Consider the following 13021-nt stretch of genomic DNA (forward strand, 5'->3'; position numbering starts at 1 on the left):
ATATTCGCACCGTATCGTGGAGCAATTCATACGGCGCGAGCGTGGCAAAAAGCATAATGTTTGGTACTATACTTTTCGCTGCATATCATGGATGACTTGATATGGTGCAAGAGTGGCACAACAAAATCTCCGTAGGGGTCCTCCTCCCTGAGTATCGTGAAGGAGTAAACATGCGCGTACAAAGTACACCCCCCTTGTAATGACTTATTTTTTGTGATATCATAAACCTATCAAAAAAATCCAGAATTTTTTCCATGAGTTCAATAGGTTTTGAAAAAATTTCAGAAAATTTTTAGGATTTTTTTGAGCTCATTTGCTATTTTTAAAAATATTTTTAAGCAAAAAATAGCCTAAAAAAGACCCAAAAAATCACAAAAAAACCACCCAAAAATAGCATGGCCGATACGGTATCGGCCATGCTATTTTTGGGTGGTTTTTTTGTGATTTTTTGGGTCTCTTTTAGGCCGTTTTTTGCTTTAAAATATTTTTAAAATAGTGAATGAGCTCAAAAAAATCCTAAAAATTTTCTAAAATTTTTTCAAAGCCTAATAAAGTTATGTAATTTTTTTTGTGAAATGGAGACTAATTATTTTGATGGTTTTTTTTTGTGAAATTGAGATATATTACATTTGAAAAAAGATATACAATGATAAAGCATTAATAATGTAGTGATGCTTTCAATTATAAAATCAATCTGCTTTAGAATCAGAGTTCTGAGAGAAAGAAATAGATTCAAGTCCTTTCTATTTCTTCTTACAAATCAAGGGAATAGATCTTAAGAGATTTGCTAGGATATGATATCATGAGTAGTATCATCCCATGACATCAAGCCACCATTTAGGTATTGAAATCTGATAGTGCTAATAAGAATCACAATTGAAGATATTGAAACTTGAAACCCCATAGTGCTAATCATAGTTGAGGGTATGATGAGAAAAATACTCCCAAGAGCTAATATTAAGTAAGAAGTTGTATCCTTCATATTCTTCGAAGCATCCTGCACACATAAAATCATCTTAGTCCTAAAGTTGATATAATACACAATATCACTAATACTTCTATCTATTACTTGTTTAATTTTTTTATATTTTAAGAGAAAATTGAATAATAAATATTTTTAATCTATTACTAAGTAAATATTTTTATCTCCCAGAAATCAAAGTACTTCCTTTCTTCTAATTATAATATATTATCCTTGTCTTATCAATTAGTCCTTGCTAAAAAGTTGATATTACAACACTGTATAATGAAGATATTCTATTTTCAAGTGTCAAGATCAAAGTGAAAATTTTCACTTTCTATTCTATTAGGTTAAGGATTATCCTTAGTATATCTATCCCTACCAATTTGCATCAACACCATGGGACTCTTTTACCCATTTTCTTATGAATCAAATTGAAGAGATTGAAGAAAAAGCTTGGATTTAGTTGAAACAAAATCTTACAGAATGGATATCTTAGGGGTTGAAGTAAAGATGCGGCTTGGATGTCCCAACCTAGTTGGGTTTGTTGAAAACTAACAAGATGATCTTGTCTCAGGTCCATGGAGGACCATATCTCTATAGCTCAATCGGCAAGTAAGTGGTATTGATCCTCTGTGTAGAGACTCTTTTGATTGTTGATCACCTTCTCAAGATTTTGTGAAAGGAGACGAAGGGAGACCAATGCACGCTGCTGGTAAGAACCGGATGTGATTTTGGTGAGAAATTTTACGACAGAGTAAAATCTACTTTAAGAACTAAGAAACAAAGTGAAGAGGAGAGAACGATGATTCAAATAAATGCAGGCGAAAAAAGAAGCGTAATTTTGGTGGGAAACGTGATAGTAAAATATTCAAAATGAAAGAATAATGGTCGAAAAGTGACCTCTGACATGAGTTAACGTCCTTAGGCATTTAATGACTAACCTCTTAAATGAATAATAAATTCTCTCATTAATCACGTCTGAATGGCCAAATTTGGAGGATTCATTATTTTAAAACCTCAACTAATTAGTAACTTAATCATTTTCTTACAAGTGCCATTTTTGAAACATTTTTGGCCCTAATGGATTGTCAATGAAGCCCATGACCAATAGAACTCAATAATCTTGACATCTGAGCAATTGAAGTTAAGGGTAGTCATCAACAAAATTGCAAGAGACTTTGTGTTTTATCAAAGGTTAAGAGGGAAATTACAAAAGAACCATTTGCCAAGGACATAAGTGGGCAATTACATCAAGCCGAAGAACAAACTTAGAGGGATTTTCATGACATTAATGGGTTAGCATAAGTTTGCTCTATTATAAAGGACTCCTCTACATTCCTCTTGGTCCTTTCCAAGTGGATATATTTAAGAGAGAGATGATTTCCCCTCAGTAAGGAATTTTGGGATTAACAAGACAATCGAGATGGTTTTAAGGGATTTTTTGGTGGCCACAAATGAGGAAACTAGTCAAGGACTTTGTATGTTCTTGTGACACATGCAATCGAGCTAAAGTGCCTTGTCATAGATCTCATGTCCTGTTTAAACCATTTTGAGATTAATAAGATGATTGAGATGGTTTTTCAAGGGATTTTTGGTGGCCACAAATGTGGAAACTAGTCAAGGACTTTGTGCATTCTTGTGACATGTCCAATCGAGCTAAAGTCCCTTGTCATCGACCTCATGGCCTTTTCTAACCATTATCTATTCCAAGTAAGCCATGATCATCCGTATCCATAGACTTCATTTTTGAACTACCTTCTTCGAGAGGGTGTGATTCTATCTTGGTGGTGGTTGATCGAATCACAAAAATGGCACACTTTATTCCAACAACCAAGAGTATCAATGGAGAAGGGATAGTAAGGCTCTTCTTGGAACAAGCATATCATCACCAGGAATTACTTGATGGTATTGTTTGTGATTGCAGCCCCCCAATTTATATAAGGGTTTTGGAGAAGCCTATTTAAACTTCTAGGAGTACAAGTTTTTTCTTATTTATCCAATTACCCATAGAGTGATGGACAACAAAAAGAGTGAATCAAGTCTTGGAGCAATATCTTAGATGCACAATCGATTACCATCAGGACAATTGGATGGATGTATTATCCCTTGCTGAGTTTGCATATAATAATTACTCCCATGCCTCTACTCAATTCATGTCATTCTTTGCTAATTATGGTCAACACCTAAGTGTAAACAATCATGTAAAATCACAATAGAAGAATGTAGCTGCTACTACAGACTTAGCTCAATACTACTTTGATATTCATAAAAAGTTGCAAACACAGATCAAACGAGCTCAAGAGAAATATAAGAGAAATGTACATATTCTTCGCATGCAACATCCATCATACAAAATTGGAGATCAAGTTTGGCTTCTTCAATGTGATCTATGTTCTTCTTGCCCCTCCCAAAAACTAGATTATCAACACCTTGGACCCTTCAAGATCCTTGGCCAAGTAAATCTGGTCATTTATCATCACTAGCTTCCCTAGTCCATGAAAATCCATATTGTATTCCATGCTTCAGTCTTGGAGTCATGCCATACATCTAGTATTCTTGGAAGAATAGCAAAGTCATCATCTCCAATCATAGTTGAAGATCACCAAGAATATGAAGTAGACAAAATCTTGGATTCGAGACTTTTAAGAGGTAGATTACAATATCTTGTCCATTGGAAGGGCTATGATGTAAGTGAATGAACATGGGAGCTAGCTTCACATCTTCAAAGAGATCATGTTAATATTTTTTATTTTCATCTTCATTACCCAACCAAGCCAAGGTCTATTCAAAAGCTCACTAGTGTCCCTTGTGGAATTTGGTGCTAGAAGGGGCGGTTAATTTAATGGATGCTCAAGCAAGGATAGCCCTTAATTTGTATGTAAGATGAGACAAGCCTTGGTTCCATGAACTTTCTAAAAGATTCTAGAACATTCTAAAAGATATCTACATCATCACTTATGTCATTATTGATGTCAGCATGCCACGCATGTCATGCCATGTGGCATCCTCTTGTAACGACATGTGTTCCCCTTAGCCTCCCTACGCTATAGTATAAATAAGGGTCATAGGCTACAAGCCCTTCAGTCTTGCCAACACCAATTGTGAGGCTCATGCGAGGTAAGTCCTCTTCTAGTTCTTGTCTTGTATTGAGTCTTGCCTTGTATCAGGCCATGCTCTTGTAAGCATTCTCTTGTAATTGAGTTATCTTGCAATCAAGTTCTAGTTCAATTTCTCTTTCAAGTTCTTTTCTTGTAAGTTGTGAGAGCAATCTCCTTGCTCTTGAAGAGTACTTACCATGCCATAACACTTTGGACTTGAAAGTTTTCAAACTTTTATTAACCTTAGACTAAAGAACTAAATGTTTTAATTCTTCAACCCCACCTAAATTCATTTTTAAGGGCGCATTTAATGTTTAGAGCAAAAATCTAACATTAGATACCCATTGGCACCTATCCTTTACAACTTTGATTAGTATGTCCCCAACCAAATCTAGGGTTTTCTTCATTGTGTCCACAAGTTAACTTACATCTACACCTCTTGTATGCACAACTTAATTGTTCTAAAGAAATAAGTTTAAAAATGCCATCCTTGTGACATTTATAGTCTTGGGTTGGTTGTAGTTTTTGTCGTTAGCCCATCTACCCTTAGTGCTCCAAATTGAGGTCCTCACCCTAGAAGGGTATTAAAACAATATTTACTTAACAAGCTCATCTTTAGTGATATTTATTTGTCCAGTTACCACTTCTATATTCGGTATACAAGGAACTGGATGGGTGTTGACTTGTTTTTTATTCGACTCACTAAGGTTGGTCGAAAAGTTTCCTATTTATTTCCTCTAATTGCCTTCATTTTACAATGATTCGAGTTTCTTTCTTTCCTAGGGATACTCAATATTTCTATAGTTTCTTTTATAATGATTTAAGTTTCTTCCTTTCCTAGGGATACCCTTTGTATTTCTATAGTTTCTTCTCAATATTTATTGTTGCTCTTGTTAGCCTTTAATTTGTAATTTTGATTCGTATCCTTTCTCTTAGTTTAACACAACAATACATGTACCTTAGGGCTAACTCCATATATGGTTGTTACTACTACTACTAGTTAGGATTATTCTCGATAGATCCTATTAAGTTGTAACACTACCTAACTATTGCCAATGTGATATAACAACCTAACTTAATCATCTACCCCCACAAGAGCCAATTTTGATGAGTTCTTACTATAAAAAATGATATGGTGCATATGTAAGCCAAATAATACGAGAAATCAATTGATAGGGGACTAATATTGAGATTTTCGCCATGACATGATAGGTAAACATTATTCTCTTCACCTTATAGTCTATTTTAGAATTAGATATGACTGTGAAATCCAATGTAGAGGCTACTTGGGCTCCATTTTTTATAATGTTGGGCAAGGTTATCTTTGAGGGTCCAAAAGGTGTAATGTGATGCCTTGGTTTCATAGTCATAGTCCTTGATGCCTAGGTTATCCCATTATTGGGATAATACCCCTACAAAATTCCACTTATTTTACAACTTTAAGGTTTGCATTGCATGTATGCCAAAAACTTGATAGGGTGAAATTCTTTGACTTAGTTGATCACAAACGAAGGAGGAAGTTATGTAACAATATCAATATAATGCTTGGGAAAATAACCATAAAGATAGTTAATCCAATTTTGGTAGAGAATAATATAACAAGTGATGATAAGATGGCTATAAATCTTGCAAAGACAAGGGTACGGTAATGGTTATAATAAAAGTAACAATGCCTTGAGGTAATTAGAGGGCATTAAGGAGATAATAGATAGAGCTATGGAAGAACATCAATGATGAGAAGATGATTTCTGATGATAATGTGTAGTGTCCAACCACATGAATGTATTTTAAATTTTTAAATAAAAATATGAGAGAAAATAAGAATAATGGGAAAAACATTGGTGCTTAGAAGGTATAGGGGAGAAAGAGGAGTTGGTGACGATTCGGGCCACTAACAATTCTTTTCCTTTTTCAAAATAGAGTTTTTAGGGAGAGGGTGGAATTACACTCTGTCTTGCTCTCTTGCTCTCTTTCTTTCTATGTTTGCTCTTTATTAAGTGTTTATCCCATGAACCTTCTACCCTACTATTTTCCTCATATTTAAGCTTAGGGGGAGAAATGGCCAATAAGTGCATGCCCTTGTCCTCGAATATGTAGATTGATTATACTTGTGGTATATTGAATCTCTTTTCTTGAGATGCAATATGCTTGAGCTACTAGAAAAATCATAACCACCCAAGATGTGACACTTCAAAGAGTTCAATATCTCCTTAGCAATTTGAAAAACCCAAGTTGTGACACTAAAAAGTGTTACGTAGCTTCTTAGCAATTTGAAGAAAACTATATCTTTGCCTCTTAAAATTACTCATTTGGAATCTTCTTAGACCCTTGTCTTATCTTTGCCTCTAGCCCACCTAGTTTGTTCACAAAATATATCAACTTTGTGGCATCGGGGATCAACCATGGGCACTAAAAATATCATAGAAGCGTAGGGAACAAAGGGTCTTTTCATAAATCATGTAAATATAAATGCTAGGGGTGGGCCCTCATTTAATTTTTCCCATAAGCTTAAATATAAGGAAGTTGGTGGGGTATAAGTTGAGAGAGAGAGAGAGGAGTCTATGCCATGGGTGCCATGAATCATGTGATGGGGGAACTTGCTTGAGATGGTATGGCAAACAAACACCATACACACAAGAGGAAGCTCACTCAAGAACATAAGAAGAGAGATGGAGGCCAAAATATTTTCTTGCTGGTTTATTCTTCTTCTTTCACATAATACAATGTACATAAAGTATAGATAAGACACAACATAAAGGAATGTGGTCTACTAAGTCAAACAACACATAACTGACTATACTAATCTATTGGCACTATAACTATGCCAACTATAGGTAGATGCAACAAACCAAATATAATAAGTGATAAGTTAGTGGTTATGTGAGTATCAGAATGATCATTGACATGCCAAGTTGTAGACATGCAGACCCATGTAACTAGGTGGTTCATCATTAATATTCGCACGTGTTAAGCTTGCCATCTTAAGAATCTCCCTCAAGCTCAATTGTATCTTTGAAACTCCAACTAAGCTTCAAAATTTTCGAAACTTCTCTGTACCCAATGCCTTGTGAAAATATGAGCTATTCGATTCTATGTACTAACACAAGTCAATCTCACTTGCAAGTATCTTCTCTCTCACAAAGAGGTAATGTACCTCGACGTGTTTTGCCTTGGCATGGAACACGAGGTTCCTAGCTAGCTGTATGCTCCATATGTTGTCACAATGAATGACATTGGACCATCTCCTTGCACATCTAAACCACCCAATAACTTTTGTAGTATTTGCGACGCTAATAGCCACGGTAATAGGCAATATTTTTTTGGTGGCAATAGTGCTTTATTTGAGCCATACAAAATAGTTTTTGCACTGTGTACAATGCTCGTGTAAACAAAAACAAAATATACTGAAATCATAGCACTGATACATGAAATAAATACATGATTGCATAATGAAAGCGGCTGGTACAATCATGACAAGATATCACTACTACATAGAAAATGTCTACACAGATAGGGCGACCAAAAAAGAAGGATGTGTGAGCTCTAGGGATCCAAGGGTGAGCTACATATCCTCACCGTCCGAAAGCTCATCCCGCCGCAAAGGAGCATCGAACGGACTCTGCAAAAAAAGAAACAACACATCAGTCCACCATACAATAATGTATTCTAATTAAATATGGTAACTACGAACAAGAAAGATGAGTGACTTACATGGCTGCCACGTTTATACAATCGCTCGATCAATGCAATGAGATCGTGCCTCTCTACATATCAAGTCTCAAGGCCGATCGGATCGCGATTTGTAATGGAGTGCTGTAAAGAAAACAAAATACTAACTGTTAGAAACATGATTGTCAGTACAAAGGATATTGCAAAAAAAAAAGCAAGCAAAACAAAAGAAAAACTTACAAAGTCTTCCAGATATGTCGTGTGGTCGCCACTCCAACGTCCTCGAGAATCTATAGCCTTCTCCCTTAGCACCAGTCATCCGCATCTAGCCACTTGGGCTTTGCAATCCCACTCTTGAGTGCCTTGCGTGTGTTCGATCGTTTGTGTGACATATAGGCACGCATGTAGTCCATCATTCAGTCCGTAGAAAATCTATCCGCTGTGGCTGAAACTAGAAACTCCTCATGCAAGGATGCTACTATGTAGTTCTTGCTCCCCTCCGGTATGTTTTTCCAATGATCTAAGACGTGCCGAAAAACTTGGTATAACTCTCTCATGCGAGCCATCACCCTCCTCCCCTCATCATTCATGATGATGAATACTGACCTATCATCGACAAGATAGCCATATCCCTCTGGGGTATGCCTAAGATGGGTCCTCTCCCACTTGCGTCCACGCTCCTGGGCATATCTAGGAGACCCCTGTACATCTGGTGTACCGACCGAGGTAGTATCTATCGGAGTAGCATCCATAGGAGTGCCACCTGCAGACGGTTGAGCAAAAGTCGAAGTAACTGGAGTAGACGTCTCCACAGGTGCGACAAATCCCGAAGGTGATGCAACTCCAGCAGAACGATGAGACAGAGACACCGCATCTGTGCCTCCACAGCATCCATTTGAGCCATGCTCCCTGGAATCGCCATGAGAAAGAGGAGTCGCACTTGTATCCCGTGCCGACCGCGGGCTCACTGCCTCCGTATCTCTACAGCATCCCCCTGATCCTAAAGCACTCCCTCCCTCTGGCCCAAGTCTAGAGTATCAACCTCGTCTGCTCGAAGCTGAAGCATCTGATCGCGCCGAAGTAGATCTAGTAGAGCGGCCTGACAATGTCCGAGACAGCTCATAGTCTGCCATGTCTTTGAATCTCGCCATCTCATCTGGAGACATACGCGTGAAGATATCCTATAACTCCTCATTGCTTATCCCTCGATTCATCCTGAAAATATCACCTGTATAGACAAAAAATGATGTTAGCATAATCAATTTAAATCATACAAAGCACGATAATATAAATTCTAAAAAAATGATCTCACTTAAAATGCATATCTTATGTATCCTTATAAGAGATTAGTCAACGAATTGAGTAAGTGGATGCTCCAAGTATGAAGTATCCTATGGTCCCATGTCAATCTCCTGACACAACTCCGCATACACTGGAAGGTCGATAGACATGTCACCACAAAAGGATGAGTCTATCTCATTCTCAAAGAATTATTGGACTCCTGTATTTCCATCATTGTGAGTTGATGCTGGCTCCTCTACATGCTCCAAGCTTTCGGTGGCCTCCACTCCTTGCAATATTGACTCCTCGATTTGCATATTGTCCTCATCTATACTAAGAACATCGCTTTGATCATATACTCTCTCACTTCGGGGAGCTGAAGGTATAACATACTACCATCGAGGTTGTCGGGGGTTTGGATAGAGCGTCGCTTTTAATGTACATGCCCACGAGGAAAAGTGGATGCCGGACGAGTTGGTAGGACAAAAGAGAGGTGACCCTTCCCTACCGATAAGGACCCTGAAGGGAAGCGCAACCCGGCTTGAGAGGAAACTTTGCAAACCCCTCGGGTCTCGGATCCCACGCATTTTCAAGTTTAGGTGCAGGTACAAATCTCAAAGGCACTTGAAATCAACCTATAATATGAGTTTATGGGCAGTGAGTTCTGGAGATATTGGCAAATGTATGGTACTCATGAATGTATGGCAAATGTATGAAGACATATGGCTACAGTAAAATGTATGCATCCTATGGTAAAGACACTATGGTTCAGCATTAAAGTTTGGGATAGAGTATGTATGCATACCCTCATTAAAGATTGCAGTCTACATTGAGTTAGACAGTCATTTTACTGATTACAGAGGTCATTTTCAGTATGGGCAGTTGTATGAGACTCTCCTACAGGGTTATGAATTTGGTACATGCTTGGTATTGATGGTACAAGTCATTAATTGACTAGAACATGGTATTCACTGCCTGCAGGAATTTTCAGACAGCAACAGAAAATCCCTTACAGAAATTTCTGTGCTCATCCATTTTCTGCACTTGATTCCTCGTGGGCATGTACATGGCAAGTGAATTCTAGCTCTAAAAATCAGTATGATATGCATGGAATAGGAAGGAAATACAATTGCCTTTCATTTGCCCTTTCATGGTATGCAAGATTGGAATTGAAAAGGCTGAAATGTAAATGAGAAATGGAGAGGTATTTACCTCAACAGTGACTCATTGCTTACAAAGCTTTTCTCACTTACCAATTGGGTAATGATTTTCTTATGATCAAGAGGCAAAATAGGCAATCAATTTCATGTCAGGGTTAGGCAATAAAGATTGAGTAATGAAGATCAAGAAATTACTGATTTCAGTTAATGAAAGTAGATGGGTAATGCTCATTCATTATGGAAGAGTTTGAGACATTTAGAGATGGCCATTTTAGTAAATTGAAGAGGTTTAGTAAAGACAATGACTGACATAACCTATAGGCTTCATGTAATGCATTAGGCTATGAATGAAAACTTCATTAATCCTCTTATTTCTCTTCAACAATTGGAAACGAGATCAGCAATTGGATGTAAAGAGAAATTAAGAGTGATTAGAGTACCTCATTTGATTGATTGGAGAAGAGCATTGTTGATGGAATGACCTTCAATCCATAATGCTTGACATAGGTGAGTTGAGCTTGATAATCTTTCTAAAATCAGTCCAAGAGATCTTCAATCTTCAAGAATAATCCCTTCCTTGATAAGCTTCAGCTTCATTAATCCCATGAAAGCTCCATGACTCCATGAATGCTCCAAATGAGGGTTGATGAAGACCGATTACCTTCTCTACTTGAAGTAGGTTGCAATAGGTAATAGAGAGGGCTTCAATGTGTCCAAGAGATCCCGAAATTTGAGAGGGAATGCCAAAATTTAATGGCATAAAAGCTTCATGCTGTCCATTGAATACCTAGACCTCCATTGGCTTCAATCTCCTTCAATGTCGATCCAATGTTGATGGATTCTTGAGGGGAAATGGTTGAGGAAGCTTCAAATATGCTTTGCCCACAAAAGCCCCATGATTTGCTTCAAAAATTTCAGGAATCTTTGATGCTGTCCCAAACTGCCATAGCCAGGGTTTTGAAGAAGAGGGAAAACTCCAAAATGGTAAGAATCTTGAAGAAGCTTGTGAGAGACCTCTTGCCCAGGGTTAGTAGGATCATTAGCAATGCTCAAAGGCCATCATATCTCTGAATTTTCCACGCAGTAGGGGAGTGTGTGCAGGCAGCGCAAACAGCATGAGAACATACTCACGTATGAAAAATCCAAAACAATGCTAAGTAGCTATATTAGCTACTCCAAATGAAGCTCCTGAAACATGGAAGAAGGTCATGTAATCCATTCTCATGATAGGAGTGAGAAAGAGAAGATCTGATCTTGTCTTGGCCATGGATTCTTGTGGACAGCTTGAAGGAAAAGAGAAGAAACCCTTGTTTCATGAAAAGTAACTCTTAACTTTTCCTTCCTCTAAGTCAGCACGCGCACACACACACACAAAAGAGAGTTATGTGGGTGCAAAATGAATGATACTCTTATTCTCTATTCTCTTCACTTACATATGACTATACAATATATACATGGACAAAGGGTAATTGCTTCGCTATTAGCCATTGGGCTTTGCCCAAAAATCTCCCATTTAAAGTCCAAAATACATTTTTTGGACTTTAAATGCTTGCTAGCACTCTATAGTGTGCAAAGTGCTCAAAAGGTAAACTTTTTATGAGAAAATCTTCAAGGTTATCATTCATATGGATCTTAACAAGCTCAATGCACTTGTCCTTAAGCACCTCCCCAATGAAGTGATACTTTATGTCAATGTGTTTTGTCTTTTTATGAAAGATAGGATTCCATGCTAACTAAATGAAATTTTGACTATCGCAATGCAATGTAGGCATCTCTTCTATAATGCCCAAGTGTCCCACTAGATGAGTCGGCCATATACCTTCCTTGCAAGCCTTAGAGGGTGCAACATACTCTCCCTAAGTGGTAGATAAAGTCGTACATAGCTACAAGTGAGGGACCCAAGAGACTACACCAACTACTAAAAAGAAGAAAAAACCTATAGTAGATCTCCTTAAGTCTACACTCCTTGCAAAATCAGCATCTACACATCTAAGAAAAATTGCATCCATTTCTTAAGCATATAGATACTACAAGATATAGGCCTTATACCGACATTAAAAGCAACGCTCTATCCAAACCCCCGACAACCTCGATGGTAGTATGTTATACCTTCAGCTCCCCGAAGTGAGAGAGTATATGATCAAAGCGATGTTCTTAGCATAGATGAGGACAATATGCAAATCGAGGAGTCAATATTGCAAGGAGTGGAGGCCACCGAAAGCTTGGAGCATGTAGAGGAGCCAGCATCAACTCACAATGATGGAAATACAGGAGTCCAATAATTCTTTGAGAATGAGATAGACTCATCCTTTTGTGGTGACATGTCTATCGACCTTCCAGTGTATGCGGAGTTGTGTCAGGAGATTGACATGGGACCATATGATACTTCATACTTGGAGCATCCACTTACTCAATTCGTTGACTAATCTCTTATAAGGATACATAAGATATGCATTTTAAGTGAGATCATTTTTTTAGGATTTATATTATCGTGCTTTGTATGATTTAAATTGATTATGCTAACATCATTTTTTGTCTATACAGGTGACCTTTTCAGGATGAATCGAGGGATAAGCAATGAGGAGTTATAGGATATCTTCACGCGTATGTCTCCAGATGAGATGGCGAGATTCAAAGACATGGCAGACCATGAGCTGTCTCGGACATTGTCAGGCCGCTCTACTAGATCTACTTCGGCGCGATCAGATGCTTCAGCTTCGAGCAGACGAGGTTGACACTCTAGACTTGGGCCAGAGGGAGGGAGTGCTTTAGGGTCAGGGGGATGCTGTAGAGATACGGAGGCAGTGAGCCCGCGGTCGACACGGGATACAAGTGCGACTCCTCGCTCT

At 37.9% G+C, this 13021-nt stretch overlaps 2 protein-coding genes across 4 annotated transcripts in view; one reads left to right on the top strand and one right to left on the bottom strand.

Moving 5' to 3' along the window:
• LOC148012553 (uncharacterized) overlaps positions 1-12862 on the top strand; it is a 75511-nt gene extending 62649 nt beyond the window's left edge. The window contains exon 4 of the mRNA XM_087669428.1: positions 12717-12862. Coding sequence (XP_087525554.1) covers positions 12717-12763 — 47 coding nt within the window. The 3' untranslated portion in view covers positions 12764-12862. The remainder of the gene's footprint in view (positions 1-12716) is intronic.
• The window catches only part of LOC148012555 (uncharacterized), a 54612-nt gene continuing 42363 nt past the window's right edge, over positions 773-13021 (bottom strand). Inside the window, exons 2-4 of one of the 3 annotated variants that reach the window (XR_015689088.1) lie at positions 7972-8959; positions 7774-7875; positions 7421-7681 (exon numbers count right to left, since the gene is read on the bottom strand). Coding sequence is in view for 1 of the 3 variants with exons in the window: in XM_087669431.1 (XP_087525557.1) it covers positions 788-997 (210 nt within the window). In the remaining 2 variants the exon portion in view is untranslated. Of the gene's footprint in view, positions 998-7420; positions 7682-7773; positions 7876-7971; positions 8960-13021 lie in introns of those variants that run through there. The other 2 variants (XR_015689087.1, XM_087669431.1) reach the window with 2 other exon arrangements.

Source organism: Lygodium microphyllum, chromosome 27, assembly GCF_053477565.2.
Source record: "Lygodium microphyllum isolate KBCC chromosome 27, Lygodium_microphyllum_v1.1.10, whole genome shotgun sequence".
Taxonomy (NCBI): Eukaryota; Viridiplantae; Streptophyta; class Polypodiopsida; order Schizaeales; family Lygodiaceae; genus Lygodium; species Lygodium microphyllum.